We start from the raw sequence: 22,847 nt of genomic DNA, 5'->3' as shown, positions 1-22,847 counted from the left end.
AGACCTTTCTATTATAGAGGGATCTGAACATCAGAAAGCACAGGGTTCTGAGGTTGCACAGAGGGGCACCATCTTGCCAAAATGTAGTCGGGCATTATCATTTCCATTCCTAATCTTTCTTTCTTGTCTGCAACAGGAGCAGGATGGGGCCAATTTTCAGGTGCCATCTGGGGTCCCAGAGCCCATCTCAAAATGCGGTGATCTGGATGCCATCTTTGAATATAGAGCTGCCAGCCAGAAACTCACAGTGACCATTGTGAGAGCACAAGGCCTCCCTGATAAGGACCGAAGTGGCATCAACTCCTGGCAAGTTCACGTGGTCCTGCTGCCCAGTAAGAAACAGAGGGGCAGGACAAGCATCCAGAGAGGGCCCAACCCTGTCTTCAAGGAGAAGGTCACCTTTGCCAAGCTGGAACCCAGAGATGTGGCTGCCTGTGCCATCCGCTTCCGCCTCTACGCTGCCCGCAAGATGACCCGTGAGAGAATGATGGGAGAGAAGCTGTTCTATCTCAGCCACTTGCACCCAGAAGGGGAAACGAAAGTGACTCTGGTTCTGGAGCCAAGAAGTAACATCAGTGTGAGTATGTCAAGTGGCGCTGTTAATGATGCAGTGTGTGCGAGGATGTGGAATTGTCAAATCTTGATTTAGTGCATTCAGCCTGTGAATTCAAGCACTTTAATTTAATTTTCCATTTGGCACTCCTCATCCTTCTAAGCCACGATTTGCACTTTATGCTTCAGTGGGTTTTTCGTGCCCATCTTCCCTGTAACCTGATGTATGTCCATTTTAGGGAAAAAGAGCACAGTGTGTGGAGGGCATGGGAAAACCAGGAGAGGTGGCTAGGCCTTCTAGTTAGCTAATCAGTGGTCCTACCACCCATTCCCCGTCCCCTGCTCTGCCACCAAGAGGCATTATGATGAAGTTCAGAGATGGAACTGCCAAGGTGAGGTCCTTGACAAGGGTGCCTGTGTAGGCTGCAAACGGTAGCCCAGAACTCCAGCCACTTCCAAGGCCTCCCATTTATAGGACCAAGCTTCTCTGTGTGCCCCATCCTCTGCATCTCCTGGTGTGTCAAGGAAAGACTGTATAGCTTGTGTGTCTACAAGATGGGCAGCTCACTATCGCCATGGGTAATGTGTCATCTAGTACGAGTGTCACCTTTTAAAAAACCATGTAAAAAGGTCAGGTAGCTATCTTGGGCTTTTGGGCCAACTGAGTGCCTACTGTCTGGCAGGAAGGGGATGCAGGAAAGAACCAAATGGGTGATGTTCTGGGAGAGCTTACAATCCCCAAGGAGGAGGAGGGTGATACTAGGGAAACCAAGGCAGGAAGGAGAGAAGAGAATGACGGAGGCTGTCATTTGTTTAGAAGAGTCCGAGAAAGTTTCTTTGAGGTGCTGATGAAATCCAGGACTCAGGGAACCCAGGGAAGAAGCTGGTGGCATGTGGAGGACAAGGATGGCAGAGAGAGAGGGGCACGTGCAGGTGTTGGGGGCGGGCAGGAGCTCCTCAGGTCTCAGGACAAGGAAAGGAGCCAGAAAGGCTGGAATGCAGCAGTGAGAGATCTGGCCACTGCCATTTTAAGAGATTTTTCAAAATTAGTATCTCTGGGACTGAAATCCTGACTTCTGCCTCCCTAAATCTGTAAACACCTACAGTCTTTCTTTACATCATGGCAAAAGGCAATTTCATCTTTTTTAGTTGCTCAGGTTAAAATTCTATTGGCTCCATACTCAAAATACTACCAGAACCCAACTGTCTGCTAAGTGAAATGGCTTCCTCATGTTTTCCCTGCTTCCTTTGCCCCCTGAGACACTTCCCAACATGAGCTCAGAATGAGCCTTTAAAATATAAGCCAGATCACGTCTCATTTCCAATCCCTCTTTTCTTCTTAAGCTCTGAGTAAAGCACATCTGAAATCAAGGGAAAACAGAAGCTGCAGGAACATCAGGAGTCCTACCTGCACAATAGAGCTTAGGGATAGGTATGGTCACACCCCTGTTTCTCTGTGCCAGTCTCTGTGTTGTGTGCTGGGAGCACAGAGTTGAGTGGGGAGAATGAGTCAGTAGGAAAAAACTTTGAGGGTCAAAATTTTTCTCTTCTCGAGTTATTTGTTGAGCATGATTCTATGCCAGACATTGGACTATGTATGGACTGTGGTCTGAGAGATTTCTAAGAATTGGGAGAGTCTGAGTTTCCCAAGTGAACAAAGACAGTAAATGGCATTTGAAGCGGGGCACAGCTTAGGGAAAATCATGGTGTCACAAAAGGGCCTGGGGGATTAATGGGAGGGGCAAGCTATGCAGCAACAGGTGCCACAGTAGATGCTTCTGTAGAAGCAGAGGGGCAGGGGTGACCCTCACCCAAAACCTAGCAAATATTCCATTGTTGGGTTATCATCATCCAGCATGCGCTATAGGCACCTATCTAAACCACCCAGCCCTGTAGTTTACAAATTGTGTTCCATGAAAGCCCAGGCTCTAGATGCCCATGGCTTGGTAAACAGGGTTGTTTTCCCACAAATGTAAAAAATATTCAGTGACTTTCAGTGCATTGATTCATTGGAGTTTCTGATAAGAAGTTTTAGGAAATGATTTTCAATGTGCAGGAGAAAGGTTTGGAGCAAAGTCCAATGCACTTGTTTCTGGTGGAGGAGGTGGTGGCTCAGGGGGCTGGCTGGTTTCCCCTGCTGAGCTGATTCCTACTTCCTGTTCCTGAATGAGAATCAGCTTGGGGATCTGCTTCACTCTCCTCCTCCTGATGCTTCTGGTGCATAGAAGTGGGTGCTTTGGAGAAGCATGCCTGTGAATAAACATAACACAAGGTGTGGGCTCTCCCCCGGCACTCCTGGTGCCTGCAAGGTCTCTACAATCACAGTCATGAGTCACCTTCTGTATCAAAAATTTGTAAAAGGGCTCGCTTTCAATGTAATTTACTTCTTAGGAAAAAATATATAGCATCTGGCATATCCCTGATGTTAAGAAGCAGAACTAGCGGCCAAACGTTCCATGCAATGGTAGGCATCCTATGGTTATTTTTTTCCTGGTGAAGACAAAATGCCCTTTGAATTGCTACATTCATCCCAAAGCTGCAGAGAACAGAGTGGATGGGTTCCACAGAAACATTGGAGCACAAATTACACAGGAGGGAATTTGGGTCTATATTAAATGTATCATTAGTTCTCTATGTATCTTAGATGGTTTGATTTATGCTAGTAATAACATCTTGGTTCGTTTTGTCTTTGAGAGGAAATATTGAACGGAGACAGTTCTTGAAACAAAGATGTCAGCTAATAATGCAAGGGCTCTCCTCCACTGCTGTGCTCCCCAGACCCATTATCATTCACACGGAGTGCGCCCTTCCTTAGTAATCTTTGGCAGCCACTGAGATTGGGCCACAATTTCACCAAACATAATATTGGCTTTCTGTAAGGGAGAGTAGTGGAGCGTGGGCCAATGGATTCTTTGTTTTTCTTCCCCTCCAGAGTGGAGAGTCTCCGCTCAGCCCATCTGCCGTTTCTCACAGTGATAGTGCTTCATCCACGCAGTCGCTGTCTCATGGAGGGACGCCAGAGCTGTTGGTGGGGCTGTCCTATAATGCCACAACGGGGCGATTATCTGTGGAAATGATCAAAGGCAGCCATTTCCGAAACCTCGCTGTGAACAGAGCTCCTGGTAAGTGAACATGCTCCTTCCAGGGGCAAGTACAAGGCTGTGTCTGCTTTCACCTTAATTCTTTAACTTTTACAATAAAAGTGATCTTGGTGTGGCTTAGAGAGTTTTTACAAAGTGATGCCTCTGGGTTTTAAAATTGCCTTTCTATTTAATTAGATTGAAGGCTTCTCTGATATCTAGACACATCTTGACACGAAATAGGCTGACCTTTTTGTGTATATTGTTTAAGAGACAGGAATGATGTCTTTTCAGCAACACAATGTGTATGGGCAATTAAAATCTGCTAATAGATTCCAGGCCCTCAGACACCTTTAAAGAAGCAGAGCTCAGGTGTTGGAGTGAGGCAGGTCTATTCACTTACCCACTAGTTTTGCTTTGATCTGTGCAATTTGCCTGTCTTTTCTGAATCTTGGTAGGCTCATTTAGAACAAAAGAATATTAATAGTATCTTCCTCATGGGATTCTTTTGGTGTATAAATGAAATGATTTATATAGAATGTTAGCATAGTGCCTAACACATAGTGAGCATACTAGAAATGTTAATGGTTATGGTGTTGATGAAAGAGGATGTGAAGGAGGAAGATCTGGGCAATACAGGACTGACTCACCACTTCTGAGATCACCACTGGAAAAAGGGGCTTAAAACATACTCAATACTGGCAGTCCAGGGTTCAGGAAATCAGAATAAGAAAGCAGCTCCTGCCAACTACCTCTCAGTACCCAAGAAGTTGGAGATTGAACACTGGAACGATGCTGCTAAAAATGAGCTTACCTTTCATGATCTTGTTTGTCAGCAAAAGAAAAAAAAAACAAACACCAGCTTAAAAGGGGTCAGGAAGATAGGACGATGATTTTTGCTTTAGTTGTGCCTTCTGGCTCTCTCATATAAGTACATCGAGCCAGAGGAACCTAATTTATATCCAGAATGCTAGCTGCAAGAGAGTCTGAAAAATGTTGTTGTTGAATTTCCAGCCTTTCAATAAAGGAAGGTAAAGTAAAAGAGGATAGGGTGGAGGGCAAGTGAGCCTGTTCCTCATTGACACCAAAATCTTCCTGATATAAGAATGAAATCAATAACAACACGGGAGGCTGCATGAATCAATGGACTCTGGCATCACATGTTAGCATCATGTGAAGAGCCAGCAGAGCTGGTAGAAAAAGGTGGACTCCAACAACAAAATATGGGCTCTTATTCTTTTTAGCCTTTAACTGTGCTACATCCCATGGAGTCTCTGTTCAATGGTATCTTGGTAGCCCACCTGTATTAAGCCCATTCGAGCAAGTTCCTAAGGAAAGCCCAGCACTCTGGACAGGTGCATAAACCATAATCTGTGTTGAACTCAGAGTCAGATGAGAGCTATTAAAAAATGTGTAATAGATGCTGATTATTAATTGTATAACTAAGCTCTCTTTGTTAGATACAGCTTTGCTTTTTAAAATAGCTCTAGATTTATAAATGATCTGGATTTACTGCTTTATCTTCAGAGTTTTTGCTGGTCTCTTTTCCTGTCTTCCTGAGGTTTGGTGAGATCTGAACTATTTGGGGGGAAGAACATGGTGGTGCTATAGAGAATGATGGGGAGGTGGATCACATAGTCATGACTCATTCCAGTGCATGCTGGGAAGATTTGATTCGTGTTCTGGGTGATACCAGGCAATGCAGGGGTGAGGGAGGGCAGCATGGTGGCTAAGAGAACATCAGCTGGAGATACAAAAACTGAGGTGTGAATTGAGGCTCTACCGCTTACCAGCTGTGAGTTACTGAAGTTTTCTGAATCTCAGTTTCCTCATCTGTAAAATGAGATCATAACAGTAGATACTTTCTAAGTTGGCATACTGCATATAAAGCTGTGATACTGAGGATGATACTATTGTATTTTCATACATTTTTATATGAAAGAAAATACTCCAAAGGAAAATTCTTTGTTTAAAACAAAGTAGGAAAAAACGCAAGTTCTAATTTAGAAATTGATTTGATTCTAGAAGTTTTAAGTCAGTTTGGCCTTTACGACATTATTTTTCATAGACATAGTGTTGCAATTTAACTTAAAATGTAACTGTCATACTGTGTCTTTGCAATCAAAGTAATAGAAGACAATGTTGCTGCGATGCTAGTAATTAAAACAGAAACCTAATAGGGAAGACAGAAGTTTTTTGTTTATGTATAATGTGGGTACTTGAGGAAAATCCAGCTTAATTAGGAAGGGTTGAGAAAGTAGAGGGTTCCTTTGTGGAGATTCTGAAAGGGACCTCTCGGTACTTTCAAGGGCTTTACACGTGGGCTGCATTGGTTCTTCATTATGTCTCACTTCATTACGCCACTAGCACTACTTTGGCAGTCGTCAGGCAGGCTTAGGGTACATTTTTAGTTCCCATATGGAGGAGAACAAGAGAGAGAAAGGGGGAGGGAACAAGAGTTTTATGAGGTGACTGAGCAGAGTTGGAAGAAATGGGGGTGGGGTGGGGCAGAGAGAAGGAGAGAGGATGCTAGTGGGGAGCTGAATGGGGTGGGGATTGGGGGTGGTGGAGGGACCTTGCCAAGCGCACTGGCCTCCAAGGCGAAGGTGGAGGGAGGCCAGGGCTTGGAACCAAAGCCCCGTGTCAGCATCCAACATGAAGGAGGTGCCTGCCAGGGGAGACATGTATAGAAACATATCTGTGCGTGGGTCACAAATCCTATGCTTGGGACTCCGGGCACAGGTGCACTTATTTTGTCTGTGAAGAGGGGACACCAATCCTGTCTTACGGGATGGCAATGATAGTGTGAAGAATAGTTCGTAGGGAAGCTGAAGGAAGATAGGCTGAGCCTGCGTATTGGGAACTTTCCTTCCCTGGAATACTGGCCGTTCTAAATTTTGCTGGAAACAGAGACAAAGGCTGGGATTTAGATGTGAGAATTTTTTCCATCTCAAGATATATCGTGAAACAGAAGATAACTTTGAAATCTCCAGCTTGATTCAGTCAGGTGACTGTTCTGGTATTTTAAACTAGTCTTCAAAGAGCTGGACAAATAGTAGATGAAGTTCCTCTCCTCCATTAGGGTCTTAGAATAAATAAGCCTCTGAAATATGAGCCTCCCTCCCCAAACTTTTGAGGTGAATCCTTGGGGAGAAGGCTCAGTGAGTGGCGGGCTTTACTCTGATGAGCAGGAGCTGGTGGGAGCCCGCCTAGAGCTGGGAATCGCCATGCCCCCGCCCCGCCCCTAACCGCACCCCTCCCGCTGCCTCCAACCCAGAATGGCTAAAACTAAAAAGACCAACTCCACCAAGTGTGGAAAATGAAACAAAGACTTTGGGAAAACGCCCGGCAGTTTCTTATACAACTAAACATGCACTGAAAAATCGAGCAGTTCCATCCTTAGGCATTTATCTATGTTTTTAAAAAAGATCTGTGTGAGAATGTTCATAGCAGCTTTATTCATAATGTCAGAAACTGCAAAAGTCCTCGTGTCCTTGTGAATGAATAAACAAATTAAGATATATGTATTTGTATTGTGGAATACTGTTCAACAATAAAAAGGAATGATGTTAATTGAGACACTTAACAACATGGAGGAGTCTCAAAAACATATTAAGTACCTACCGCATAATTTCATTTATATAAAGTTCTAAAATAGGCAAAACTCATCTATAGTGAATTCAGAAAGTAGAAGAGTGGTTGGGTTAGGATTTGTACTATCAGGATGGACTGGGCAGACATGAGGGACTATTCTGGAGTGATAGACACATCATATTTTGAAAGAGGCGTGTGTTAAATAAATATTTGTATTTGTCAAAACTTAATGGTACTAGGCTTTGTGCATTTCACTGTTTGTAAATTTTAACTAGAAATAGAAAAGAACCATAAAATAGTGAACTCTAGTTAATGAAATGCATGCTGAAATATGTAGGGTAAGGAGCAATGATGGCTACAGCTGAGATGGATTGATGTTTAGAGAGATGCATAGATATGCAAGAAAGCAAACTGTTCTAACTCAGGCTGCTATCACAAAAATACCATAGATTGGGTGGCTTAAACAACAGAAATTTATTTCTCACTGTTGTAGAGGCTAGGAAATCCAAGATCAAGGTGCCAGATAATTTCGATCCTACTGAGAACCATCTTCCTGGTTTTCCAACAGGCATCTTCTTGCTATGTCTTCACATAACAAGAGAAATAAAAAATCATCTCTTTCCTGTCTCTCTTATGGCACTAATCCCATTCATGAGGGCCTCACCCTCATGACCTAATTACTTCCCAAAGGCCCCAAGTACCAACACACCTTCAAATGGCATCACACTGAGGAATGGGGCTTCAATATATGAATTTTAGGAAAATACATGCATTTAGTCCAAAGCGCAAATGGAGCAAAACATAACAACTGAAGGATCTAGTGATGAATATAAGGGTGTCCACTAATTATTTCAAATTTTTTAATGCATTTGACAATTTTAGTTATAAAATACTGGGCAGAAAAAAATGGTCTGGAATAGTACAGCTGAGTTAGGAAGATTAAAAATAAAACAAGATTCTTAGCCATACATAGGGGCTTCTGTGGTTGGCGTTGTTTACACTGTTTTTTATTATGATGACATATCAAGGTTGAACCCTACTCCCCTGACTCAACCTTGGACAGGACAGACAGGGTGCCAAGCAGCTGAACCAGAGGATGTTTTCTGAAATTCCCTCTGTAAACCAAATTCATCCCAAGAAAAAGTGTGTGGCTGGGCACTTTCTCCATTTCCAAGTTCTACCTTTTCTCTGTTTATCTGATAGGTACATAGATTGATAGATAATGTAGATTGAGATATAGATATAAAATCTATCTATCTATCTATCTATCTATCTATCTATCTATCTATCTATCTATCTATCGATCTATCATCCATCCATCCATCCATCCATCCATCCATCCATCCATCTTTTTGGTGAAAGTGATCATGTTATAAATTGCCGTGTTTTTTCAAATCATAGATGGGCTAGGAAAAATAAAGTAGGCTATTTGAAAACTACTGAAACTGGCCCATAGATACTATTCAGAAACAATATATAAATGAGGTAGCAACATAAACTAATCTTAGCCCATGTCACGGAACAACGTACCAAGAATCATTCCAGGCACTTTCAAGGTAACATCTCATTTAATACACGTGGTTGGTGCTCGGAAATATTGTTGTCAAGATTGCTCTTAAGATAGTACAAGATAGTCTCCAAATCTGATGACAAATCTGATTGTCTCCATGTCTGCAGGTGGCGAATGGTCTAGGATGAAAAAGCAGCTTATAGTGTCTGGGAGACATCTGCAATCCTGACATGCACTTAAAATTTTTTTGAAAAAGTCACCACTGAGAATGAGAAACATTTGATTATCTACTGACTTTGGCTCACGATCAGTTTAGCAGCTCTGTTCTGTCCTTTTCCTGTGACTGCCACCAAATTACTGCATGGCTTGACATTTGATTTAACCTCCTTGAATTTCATTTTCTTCCCTATTAAATGAGGTTAACAAGCTAGTGTTACTGATACAAGTGCTAGTTAAAATGAATGTTAGCTTCTCTGTTGCAGGTTCTCTCACTCCATCCCCATCTCCACTGCGTCTCCTTTTCCAACGTGCTACTATTGCATTGTGTATATATGTATATATATATATGCACAAGTAATGGGCCTTGTCAAACTATCATTAAGCTGTCCCTGCCAGTTAAAAACAAGTTCCTGAGCCTCTCAGCACGTGCATAAGTGACTGTGTGTGATAATTACATCCCAAATGTTAATACAGCATATTGACCTTGTTAGGCACTCACAATAGCAGAGAGTGGAGGAAAGAAAAACAAAAAAGCAAATCAAGCTGCCTCATGTTTAGTGTAAATAAAAGTGGGATGGAGGGGTGCACTCTACAAATGAAGTGCAGGGAGAAAAGGACTAAATGAAGATACGGGGTAACCCACTTTCTTTAAAAATCCTGGTCCAGGTTTCAGTTAAATACAATGGATATTTATTAATAACCCCATTGTGCTCAGAATTATGACCAATTCATAGGAAGATTTGCACACGACACTAACTTCTTGAGTACATGAGTGGTACTCCTTTCCTTACATTAACTCATTGAATTCTTACAACCATATCAAAGTTAGAAAACATGAAAAGCATCAGGAGATAAAACACAGTTCCCGTGGCATATGAATTATATCTCAATAAAGCTGTTTAAAAAGCAAGGAAAAAAGAAAAATAACAATATAAGAAGAAAAAACAATAAACAACCTCAGTCACCCACAGAATGATAACAGTAAGATAGAGGACAGGTCTCTTCATGCAATGACAGAAGCCAGAGAGCGTGGGGAGGATGTCCTCCAAGTCCTGAGAGGAAAACTTCTCAACTTAGAATTCTGTGCAAGTGAAATAAAATAAAAATATTTTCAACAAAGTTTGAAAGATTTATCACTGAAAGAGCTCCTAACTGATATAATTCAGGAAGAAGGAAATTGAACTTGGAAGAAGTGAAGTGCAAGAAGGGATAATGAACAAAAAATGGTAAACATTAGGTAAATATAAGCATATGGAGACTGCATAGATCAAAAACAGCAACAGGAGGACAAATGAACAACACTGGGAGTGCAACCACAAAGTGGAAATGAAATTCTAGGAAGAAATAACAGTACGTATGGGAGAAGGAGTGGGAATCACAGAATTCTAAAGTCCTAATGTTGCTGAAGGGATATCAATTAACTTGACACATTACATCAAGTGTATGTGTTAAAATTTTAATCCAGCTTTCAAACCAACAAAGGGAATAAATTAGAATAAAAACTTCAATTAATCCAACAGAAAGCAAAAAAAGATATTTAAAAACATAGAAAATGCAGAATACATAGAAAGCACAAACCAAAACAAGAAAAATAAAGTAAAATGTATCAGTGGTTATAATCAATGTAAATGGACTGCTATGTAAAAACATAGATATAACATTAGATTAATATTTTTCTTCTCAATCTCTCCCTCTCCCTCCTCCCTACAACCTGTCACACACACTGTGGTTTATATTGGGCCCACCAATCATCCTAATAAAAAAAAACAACAAACTAATAACCAACAAATTGGGCTTAGCTCAGGAATGCAGGATCATTCAACATTAGGAAAATCTGCTAGTGTAGTTCACCATGTTAACTGATTCATGAAAAACGATATGGTTTTCTCAATAGGTGCAAAAGAGGCTTTTGATACAATTCATTATCCATTGTTGATAAAAAGTACTCTGAGCAGATGAGTAATAGCAGGTATATTAGTGTAGACTAGGCTAGGATGCAATAACAAATATATCCTACAGTCTCAGTGGCTTACGCAGCAAAGGTTTATTTCTTCTTTGCGTTATTTTCCAAAGTGAGCCAGGTGACTCTCCTCCAATCTGTGACTGGGTCATTCAGGCTCTTTAATAGGGGATAATATTATATTCAAATGTGCCCTCTATTGTTGCCATGAAAGGGCCGGGGAGGCAGCGTAGGAAACTTCTTGCTTGGTGGGAAGGTTACCATGACCAAAGATAACCTTTATTTCTTCTCATGTTGCATTATTCAGAACTTAGTCCCATGGCCCAGTCAACTCAAACCTGGTGGGAAGCCTACATCCTCAATTTGATACTTAACCTGAATCACTAAACATTATTTACCTGAGAAGGTTTACTGGGCCTTTGTTGTTCAAAGCCTTTTAAAATTTATCTCTTAATATTGGGAGGTCTAGAAACACTCAGTTTTTCCAAACACAAAATAGTCTGAATTCCTGTATTCTCTCTTCTCCTTGCACACTGGTCAGTTCTTCACCAAGCTTACCTTTCACCTCCCTGCACCTTCCAAATGAAGGCAGCCATGCCGAATACTCACGTCTAACATTCTGTTTTTCAATCTGTTTCCCGAGAGCAACAAACTCATTAGGCATATGCTCGTCTTTCCAAGTTATAGCAGATGGCGGCTTTTAGCATCACATAATATGGATTATGGATCTCCACTGTTCCAGCCTCTGATATCAGTTTCTTCATAACCTGGCACCGAACTTCTAGGCCAGTGCTCAGTCTTTAAAAATTGTTTTTTCATGGAAACATTCCAATTCAGATGACCAATCAATGCGTCAGCCAGATTTTGTCAGGAAAATAGAAAATACTCTAGATATTTGGAATCAGAAGTTGTTTATGATAGTGTTTAAGCATGGGGGAACTGAAGAGGAAATGTCAGAAAGGCTTTCTACATGAAATCCAGTGATACAGGTAGCCCAGGAAAGATGCCAGCATGGTCTGAGCTCTGAGCACACGGAAGGGGTGATGCTCATGAGGATGCTTGAACACCCTGGGCAAAACCCTTGCTCTGCAGTCTTTAATGCTGCACACATGCCTGCAGCTGTGTCTGGACAGTTGAATCATCTTTTCTTCTGCTTTCCAGTCTCATAAAAGAAGCTTTCATTAGTGGAAACTAATTGGGGTCTTATAGGCAAGAGATTTAGGCAAATGTAGTTTTAAGGCTTTACACCTCTTTACAGGAAAGAGCTTAGAGATGTAAAAATGGTACTGCATATCAACAGCTGATAGGTTGTACAGAGGGAACATGTTTAACCTCAATAGTGGGCATTTTAAGAAAAAATATACTCACTATCATTCTTAATCCTGAAATTCCTTCAAAGTAAGGACAAATTAAGGCTCCTACTAGTATCACTTTTCAATATTACACAAGAGGCTGAAGGCAATGCAATAGAATAAGAAAAATTAAAGCTTGAAAGGAAGAAATGAAACTATCATTATTTGTCGATAATATGGTTGTCTATGTAAAAAATACAAGAAAATCTATAAATTTAAACTAAGATGTTTGTTACATAAAATCAATTTTTTCTAATACATTGGGAACAATTACAAAGTAGAGTTTTAAAACATCACTATTTAAAACAGTAATAAAATATCTATGATATATATACATTTACATATATGCATATATAAGCTAAAGGGTAACAATAAAATGTGAATACAAAAATTATGGAAAAATTATAAAACTTTTAAAAAGATACAACAGAAAGCTAAATAGATACGTATACCATGTTCATTGGTGAGAACATTCCATATCTTTTCCCAACTTCATGTATTCAGTATAATCCCAGTCAAAATCCCAACAATTGTTTGGGATTTTTTGCCATTTTAAATTAATAAAATAAAACTTGATAAGCTGTTTCTAAAATTCATATGCAAGAGTCAGTTACCAAGCAAAAGCTTAGAATAACTTAGTTTTTAAAAAGATGATAGAAGGCCTTTGCAGGGAATTCAGCTAGAAAAAAAGCAAAACTGTCAACATCCTTAGCCTGTAGTTTCCATCTTCAAGATTATGTCCTGGTCACAGTGGGTTTCTGCAACTCTGGCCATCACATCAGCCACACAGAGCTGTGTTGAAAGTTCTTTCCTGAGTAGCAAGTTCAGGAGATCGAGGAGACTGACAGCACCACTGAATCTCATAGGTCTACCATAGAAGTTCACACCACAAAGGAGGAAGTCAAGACAGATCAATTTAAGAAGCATAAGCAAAAAAAAAACAAAGAAAAAAAACAAGAAGAGCCTCATGAACAATGGGAAGACAAAGAAACACCCCCCAATCAAAAGGAGAGGAGGAATCCCCAGAAAGATAACTAAATGAAATAGAGGCAAGTAAACTGTCAGACATTGAGTTCAAAACAATGGTTCTAAGGAAGCTCAATGAACTCAGTAAACTCAGAGAGAATTGCCAAACTACAGGGAAACTATGAGGACCTTACTGCAAACTATATCAGCATGAAATAGGACATCGAAACTATCAATAAGAGACAAGAGGAAATGAAGAATACAATTTCTGAATTGAAAAGCACAGTAGAAGGAATCAAAAGCAGGCTAGATGAAGCAAAGGATCCAATCAGTGAGCTGGAGGATAAGGTAGAAAAAACTCCCAGAAAGAGGAAGAAAATGAAAAAAGACTCAAAAAGAATGAAGAGGCATTTAGGGAAATACAGGACAACCTGAAACATAATAATATCCATATAACAGGGAGAGCAGAAGGAGAAGAAGAGGAGCAAGGGCTAGAGAACCTGTTTGAAAAAGTAATCATGGAAAACTTCCCTAATTTGAGGAGAGAAAAAGTCACACAAGTCCAGGAAGCACAGAGGGTCCCATTCAAGAGGAACCCAAAGAGGCCCCCTCCAAGACATATCATAATTAAAATGTCAAATATCAAAGACAAACAGAGAATCTTAAAGGCAACAAGGGAGAAACAGGTAGTAACATGCAAGGGAGCCCCAATAAGTCTAGCAGCTGACTTCTCAACAGAAACACTACAAGCTAGGAGAGAATGGCAAGAAAGAGTCCAAGTAATGAAAAACCAAGGCCTGCAAACAAGACTACTCTACCCATTAAGGCTCTCAATTAAAATGGAAGGCAAAATAAGGAGTTTCTCAGACAAAAGAAGGCTAAAAGAATACACCTCCACCAAACCAGCACTGCAAGATATGCTAAAGGGACTGCTTTAAGAAGATGAAGAAAAAGAGTGAGAAAGAGAGAAACACAGGTACAAAGGGAAAAAAATGAATAAGTACCTATCAATAATAACTTTAAATGTAAATCAATTGACTGCTCCAATCAAAAGACATAAAGTTGCTGAATGGATTAGAAAACATGACCTGCACATATGCTGCCTACAAGAGACCCACGTCAGAGCAAAGGACTTACACAGACTGAAAGTAAAGGGATGGAAAAAAATATTCCCAGCAAATGGACAGGAAAAGAAAAGCTGGAGTAGCAACACTTGTATCAGACAGAATAGATTTCAAAACAAAGGCCATAAAAAGTGACACAGAAGGACACTTCGTAGTACTCAAAGGAAGAATCCATCAAGAAGACACAACCATTGTAAACTTATATGCACCCAACATAACACCCAAATATATAAGGAAAATCTTGGAGGACATCAAGAAAGATATAGACAGCAACACACTCATAGTAGGGGATTTTAACACCTCACCATCAACAATGGATAGATCTTCCAAACAAAATATCAACAAGGATATTGTGGAACTGAATGACTCGTTAGATCAAATGTACTTAACTGATATATATATATATATATATAGAGAGAGAGAGAGAGAGAGAGAGAGAGAGAGAGAGAGAGAACCTTTCATCCCAAAGAAGCAAAATGCAAATTCTTTTCAAATTCACATGGAACATTTTCAAAAGTAGACCACATGATGGGACATGAAACAAGCCTCAACAAATTCAAGAAAATTGAAATCATAACAAGCATTTTCTTAGAATACAAGGGCTTGAAACTAGAAACCAACCTCAAGGAAAAAATTCAAAACCATGAAAACTCATGGAGACTGAATAGCATGATATTAAACAATGAATGGGTCAATAATATCAAAGAAGAAATCAAAATATTTCTGGAAACAAATGAAAATGAACACACAACAGTCCAAAACCTATGGGACATAGTGAAGGCAGTCCTGAGAGGGAAGTTCATAGCAATACAGGCCTACCTAAAAAAGATAGAAACATTTCAAATAAACAGCCTAACCCTACATCTTTAAGAAATGGAGAAACAACAACAAACAAAGCCCAGAATGAGTAGAAGAAAGGAAATAATTAAGATCAGAGCAGAATTGAATGACATAGAGACTACAAGAGCAATTCAAAGGATCAACAAATCCAGGAGCTGGTTCTTTCCAAAGATAGACAAAATTGACAAGCCTCTAAGCAGACTGATCAAGAAAAAAAGGGAGAAGACCCAAGTAAATAATATCAGAAATGAGAGAGGAGAAATTACAACTGGTATCACAGAAATACAAAGGATTGTAAGAAATTACTACAAACAATTATATGCCAAGGAATTTGAAAACCTGGTTGAAATGGACAAATTTCTGGAAAAGTACAACCTTCCAACACTGACTGAAGAAAAAGAAGAAAGCCTGAACAGATCGATAACAGTTGGTGAAATTGAAGCAGTAATCAAAAAACTCCCAGCACACAAAAGCCCTGGACCGGGTGGTTTCACAGGAGAATTTTACAAATCATTTAAGGAAGAGCTAAGGCCTGTCCTTCTCAGACTATTCCAAAAAATCCAAGAAGGAAAGACTCCCACATTCTTTTTATGAAGCCAGCATCATCCTAATGCAAAAACTAGATAAAGACACAACAAAGAAAGAAAACTACAGGCCAACATCACTGATGAACATAGATGCTAAAATCCTCAACAAAATATTGGCAAACCACCTCCAACAATAGATTAGAAAGATTATCCACCATAATCAAGTGGAATTCACCCCAGGGATTCAAGGATGGTTCAATATTCGCAAATCAATAAGCGTAATACATCATGTAAACAGAAGGAAATACAGAAATCACTTGATCATATCAATAGATGCAGAAAAAACATGATAAGGTACAGCATTCATTTATGATAAAAACACTCAGTAAAGTGGGATTAAAGGGGGGCATAACTCATATAATAAAGGCCATATATGAAAAACCTACAGCCAACATCATACTCAATGGGCAAAAACTAAAAGCTTTTCCAATAAGATTGGGAACAAGACAAGGTTGTCCACTTTCACTACTTCTATTCAACATAGTATTGGTAGTCCTAGCCACAGCGATCAGACAAGAAAAAGAAATAAAAGGCATCCATACTGGAAAGGAGGAAGTAAAACTGTCATTGTTTGCAGATGACATGATAGTGTACATAGAAAACCCTGTAGACACCACCAAAGAACTACTCAACCTAATAAGTGAATTTGGCAAAACAGTGGAATAAAAGTCAACATTCAGAGATCAAAGGCATTTTTGTACACAAACAATGAAATATCAGAATCAGAAATCAGGGAAAAAAATCCCATTTACTATAGCAACAAGAAAAATTAACCAAGGAGGTAAAACCTGTATGCAGAAAACTACACAACACTGATGAAAGAAATTAAGGAAGGCACAAATAAATGGAAGCATATACTGTGTTCATGGATTGGAAGAATTAACATCATCAGTATGTCAATACTACCCCAAACAATTTATAGATTCAATGCAATCCCTATTAAAATACCAATGACGTATTTCACAGAATAGAACAAACACTTCAAAAATTTATATGGAGCCATAAATGACCCCGAATAGCTGCAGCAATTTTGAGAAAGAAGAACAAAATAGGAGGGATCACAATACCTGATATCAAAATATATTACAAGGCCACTGTAATCAAAACAGTCTGGTACTGGCATAAAACAGACACATAGATCAATGGAACAGAATAGAGAGCCCAGAAACAAACCCATGTCTCTATGGTCAGTTAATATTCAACAAAGTGGGAAGAAGCATAAAATGGAGTAAAAATCATCTCTTCAACAAATAGTATTGGGAGATCTGGGCAGCTACATGCAAAAAAATGAAATTCGACCACCAACTTACACCATACACAAAAATAAACTCAAGATGGATAAAAGACTTAAATATAAGTTGTGACACCGTAAAAGTCCTAGAGGAGAACATAGGCAGGAAACTCAGATATTCCACCCAGCAATATTTGCACCAATATGTCCCCTAGAGCAAGGGACATAAAGGAAAGAATAAACAAATGAGACTTCATCAAAATAAGAAGCTTCTGCACAGCTAAAGAAAACATTAGCAAAATGAAAAGGGAACCAACTGTATGGGAAAATATATCTGCCAATGATACCTTGGACAAGGATTTGATCTTCAAAATATAGAAAGAACTCATATAACTCCAAACCAGGAAGGAAAACAACCCAATTAAAAAATGGGCAAAGGACCTGAATACTTCTCCAAGGATGACATACCCGGGCCCAGAGACATATGAAAGGATGCTCAGCATCACTAGCCATCAGAGAGATGCAAATTAAAACCACAGTGAGATACCATTTCACACCCATCAGAATGGCCATCATTAACAAATCAATGAACAAGTGCTAGTGAGGCTGCGGAGAAAAGAAAACCCTAGTACACTGTTGGTGGGAATACAGACTGGTGCAGCCACTGTGAAGAACAGTTTGGAGTTTCCCCAAAAAGCTAAAAATGGAACTGCCTTTTGACCCAGCGATTCCATTGCTGGGATTATACCGTAAGAATCCCAAAACACCAATTCAGAAGAACCTATGCACCCCAATGTACATAGCAACACACTTTACAATAGTCAAGTGCTGGAAGCAACCTAAGTGCCCAACAGTTAATGAGTGGATCAAAAAACTATGGTTCATTTATACAATGGAATACTACACAGCAGAAAGAAAGAAAGAGCTACTACTCTTCCTGACAGCATGGATGGAAGTGGATAGCATTATGCTAAGCAAAATAAGCCAGAGGGTAAAAGACAAATACCATATGATCTCACTTATAAGTGGAACCTAATCAACAAAACAAACAAGCAAGAAAAATATAACCAGCAACAATGAAAAAAAAACAAATGGACAGTAAGGAGAGGGAAGGAGGGAAAGGGGTAACAGGAGAAAGAAGGGGAAGGGTCAAGTCAAGGAACATGTATAAAGGACCCATGGACAAAGCCAAAGTGGGGAAGGATTGAGGGTGGGAGGTGGGTGTGGGGTGGAGCAGGGGGAAGTGGCCGTGGGAAAATGGAGACAAATGTATTTGAGCAAAAAAAAAAAAAATAATAATAATTAAAAAAATAAAACAAAAAAGGATGATAGAAGGATTCTTCCTAGATATATTATAAAATGGTGATAATTAATTTTATGAGGCTTAGGGGAAGACAGACAAACTTAGAAACTTTATATCTGACAGATGTTGTATTGCAAATCCCCTGGCAGATAATGGACTATTTAATGAACAGTGCTTCCCATGTGGAAAAATAATTAGACCCCTACTTCACACCACACACAAAGATTAATTTCAGGTGTCCTAAACATCCAATGTGGTGAGTCAGAGAAAGACAAATATTGTAAGATTTTACTTATATGTGCTATCTTTTTAAAAAAAAATAGGTACAGAGAACAGATCGGTGGTTTTCAGAGGTGGGAGCTGTGTGGGGTGAAATGGGTGAAGATAGTCAAACTGGTACAAACTTTCAATTGTAAGACAAATAAGTCCTGGTGATGAAATGAACAGAATGGTGATTGTAGTTAACAAAACTCTACTGTGTGTTTGAAAGCTACTAAGAGAATAGATCTTAAAAGTTGTCATCACAGGCAAAATACTTTGTAACTCTGTGCGGTCATGGATGATGACCAGACTTACTGGGATGATCATTCCCCAGTGTGATAAAGGTTCCCCTTGGAGCTATAATGATCAGCAATATTTCCTTCTTTCAGTCAGGTGTCCTCAGACTGGATTTTTAATAAAATTATTATCTTTCCTTTTTGTCACTTAACAATGCAGATTCAGAGGTGGAGGTTTGGTTGTAAGTGGCCCTTCTCATCATTAGAAAACAATCTTGTGACAGGATAAAGTTTGAAATTGCCCTTTGTGAAATGAGCAGGTCTTTGCAGATTAAGTCAACTCCCACCCCGTACGGGCAGCAGAATTCCCAGAGCCGTCTGGCGACTGAAGTGACTTTTCCTTCAGGAATCAGGGAGCCCTTTACAGCTACGGAAATGCAAATTCACTCCCCCATTGTAGGTTTCCTGATAGCTTTTCCATAGAGCAGTTTGAAGAGTGGAGAGCCCTGTTTCTGAGACAGAGAAGTGTTTTCTCACCTGAAGTGTAATTTCACACCTTGTGTTTCTCAGCAGATAAGTGCATAAAATAACACATCAAACCAGAATAGAAAAAAGATCAACATAGAAAGAAAACTGCAGGTTGTAATTTGTTTCCTATCGTACAATGCTTTTGTAGAGAACAGTAAATTACAGAGGCATGGGTGTTTATACTTTTTAAAAGTTTGACTGGTTTTTATGTGGGAAAGTGAGCAGTAAACAATAATCAGCTTTTTTTTCTGAACAGATGTACAGAAAAATAGAATTTGTGAAACGCCTTAACATTTAGGATTTTTAAAAAGAATAGAGAACACATAAGTTGGTAAAAGTTGTAGTTTAGAAAAAAGTCAAGAAATGAATAAATGATATTTAGTAAAAATAGAATGGTCTTAGGAGATGATGTTCTTTGTAATAATCCTTTCAGAAATTTTAGCAAAAGTAGTAGATTATATCAGTGATTTGGATATTTTCTTTCCTTTCTATAAATGACTAAATATATGATGTTAGTTGCCATTTTATAGCATTCTAGTGCAAGGATTATGAAACAAGGCGTTTAGCTGTATTTCGCAAGTTTAAAAAAGCTTGAGATCAAATGAAAAAAGAAAGTTGAGTGTCCTGGCCAGTCACGAATATTTATTATAAAATATTTCATTCTAATTGAATGTCTACTACATGTTAGACCCTGGGCCAGGCATTGGGGTAAACGGTAAACAAGGCCACTCCTCTCTTCACCACTGGGATACTGATAGTCTTGCAGACAAGTAAACAGGCAATGAAATACTTGGTGGTAAGTTCTGAAGTAAGTTAAAACTTGATTTAAAAAAAAATAACTTTTTTCAATTCCAGTTTATATGCAATATTGTTTTGAATTAGTTTCAGGTGTATAACATAGTGGTCAGACAATCACATACTTCACAGTGTTTCCCCCAATATTCCCAGTACCCACCTGGCACCAAACGTAGGTATTACAATATTATTGACTACATTTCCTATGCTGTACTTTGCATCCCTGTGCCTATTTTGCGCCTACCAATCCGTACCTCTCAATTCCTTCACTTTTTTTTAACCTACTCCTCTAACCCTTCTCTTCCCTGGCAACTATCAGTCTGATCTCTGTATCTTTGAATCTGTAAAACTTGATTTTGATGAAGCCCACAGGAGGGTTATCTGAATGAGGGTTGGTGGGGAGGGAGAGTGGTCAGCAAAAATTCCTGGATAAAGTAATGTCCAAACCAAACTAGTGAATAGAAGGCATGTGGAGCTGGATATCACTTGGGATATCAGGGCATGGATAGCTAGTGCAAAAGTGAAGGCATAAGAGAGCAGATGGGTTGGAGGGATAAAGGTAGTTCAAAATAGTTGGCTTACAACTATAAAGGCAAAGATGATGAAAAAACAGGGCCCAAGTAAGTAGTCTCTACCAAGAAATTTAGTTTTATCCTGAGGCGAGTGGGAAGTATTGAAGGTTTAGTTTTTGCTTATTAGTGAGAGTAACACGATCAGATATGCATTTTACAAATATCGCTCTACCCAGTGACCGGTGTTTGGTGCGCAAGCGTGCAGTCATGCAGGTGAGAGATGCTGGTGATCTGAGCTTACGGTAGAAACTGAGAGTTCAGTGGCATGGGGAATGGAAAAAAGTGGGCCAATTTGGGAGCTATTTAGGAGGTAGAATCCATAATACTTGGTGATTGATTAGCTGGGCCCGGGTGAGGAGGTCAGTCTTATCAAAAACGTAGTCCTGATGTCTGATTTGGAACACTGAGGGGCTGACGCTGTCATTCACAGAGATGGGGAACATTGGAGCGGCAGGTTGTTAAGAGTTGGGAAAATGATGAGTGTGAGATGTGTGTGCAATGTCCACGAAGAGAAATGTGATGTTCAGTTGGATCTTGAGTCTGAGAGAGAAGTCTAGTCTGGAGACACAGATCTGGTTGTTGTCACTGAAGAGATGATATGGTCCAAAGAATATGTACACAGAGAGACAAAGAAGAGACTCTTTAACTTAGGCATAAAACAGTATTTTGACTATGGAAAGAAAAACATGTAGAACAAAATGTATATATTTATCTTGTTGCATAAATAAAATGTGATAAAAAACTATGCATGTCCACGAACACCACTGCACTATGCCTATGCATGTACAGACTCCTGCACATATAGAGCTTCTAATGAACATGGCAAGGTGCCCAATAGTGGGCTGCATGTAACATTACACATTCAAGGTAATCCCTTTCCTTACCCATTCATGTAAGGTGTTAGTCATATAGCAGGTGTCAGGCCTAAGAATGCTGGTTGGTATGTTAAAAGAAAAATTTGCTCCCCATGTAAATATGACAACTAGACTGGCAAAAAAAAAGCACTGATGTCTTTTCATTTCCATTGCTTTTTTTCTTAGATACATATGGAAAACTCTTTCTCCTCAATTCTGTGGGTCAAGAGATGTCCCGCTGCAAGACATCCATTCGACGTGGTCAGCCCAATCCTGTCTATAAGGAGACGTTTGTTTTCCAGGTGGCCCTCTTTCAGCTCTCTGATGTCACATTGATGATTTCCATTTATAACAGGCGTACTATGAAGCGTAAAGAGATGATTGGTTGGATTGCCCTGGGCCAAAACAGTAGCGGAGAGGAAGAACAAGACCATTGGGAGGAAATGAAGGAGACCAAAGGCCAGCAGGTCTGCAGGTGGCATAGTTTGCTTGAATCCTAGGTTTATCAACAGGTGTCTATATGCTACGTCCACTCTGGTGGCCCTAGGTGTTGGCTCCCAACATCACTCAGTGTACAGCTGGCAGGCTTTTTAAAGACAGGCTTTCAAATAGGGATTGAATTCCACTAACCCCTAGGACATTCTGTGTGTGTGTGGTGGGGGGGATGGGGATCTTTGGGTTTCTCAAAAGTTTGATTTGGATTTAAGTATTGTAATTTTAAAAAATTCTACATATACAGTCAACCATGTGGGAAATGCTACCATAGTTGCAAGCAGTGGTGATGAGTTAATTCGTGTTAATAGGTTATCGAGTTTTGGTTCAGGCTATGGAATGAAGCTTCTCCTGCTCCCTTTTCTGTTTGCTTGAAGAGTAACCTGAGATTGCAGGGGAGCTGATAAATGTTACTATTTGCAACCATTTGTGTGTATGATTCAGAATTTTATTAATATGGTACAAAAAACCCCAAACTACAGAAATGAGTCAGACACCGAGGCTCGAAGAGGAATGCATCTGCCACCCGTAGTATCCTATTTCATGTTTTTCTCTTCATCAAAAAACCCCCTCATTTATTTACCTAACAAATAAATGTTATATAAACTTGCACTTACCAAACAAATTTGTATTAATTAAATACCTTTTTTTATCTCACTTATATATTGTGGTTTCCTATGAGGTTTGGTTAGATAAATCATTTTGAAGCTAAAAAATTGTTAAAAAAAGAACAACTGTTGCAAGACAACTTGTCTCCTTTGAATATATAAGATTTCAAACTTGTAACTTCC

The 22,847-nt window shown here is 39.6% G+C and overlaps 1 protein-coding gene across 1 annotated transcript in view; it reads left to right on the top strand.

Annotated features, from left to right (window-relative positions):
* Positions 1 to 22,195, top strand: part of SYT16 (synaptotagmin 16) — a 119,721-nt gene extending 97,526 nt beyond the window's left edge. The window contains exons 5-7 of the mRNA XM_054567615.1: positions 137 to 577; positions 3,485 to 3,674; positions 21,751 to 22,195. Of these exons, the coding sequence (XP_054423590.1) occupies positions 137 to 577; positions 3,485 to 3,674; positions 21,751 to 22,064 (945 nt within the window). The 3' untranslated portion in view covers positions 22,065 to 22,195. The remainder of the gene's footprint in view (positions 1 to 136; positions 578 to 3,484; positions 3,675 to 21,750) is intronic.
* The last annotated feature ends 652 nt before the right edge of the window (positions 22,196 to 22,847 follow it).

This window comes from Pteronotus mesoamericanus, unplaced genomic scaffold, assembly GCF_021234165.1.
Source record: "Pteronotus mesoamericanus isolate MK-2021 breed Mesoamerican mustached bat unplaced genomic scaffold, CSHL_Meso_final contig_182, whole genome shotgun sequence".
NCBI classification, from domain to species: Eukaryota; Metazoa; Chordata; class Mammalia; order Chiroptera; family Mormoopidae; genus Pteronotus; species Pteronotus mesoamericanus.
This window is presented reverse-complemented; position numbering and strand designations above follow the sequence as displayed.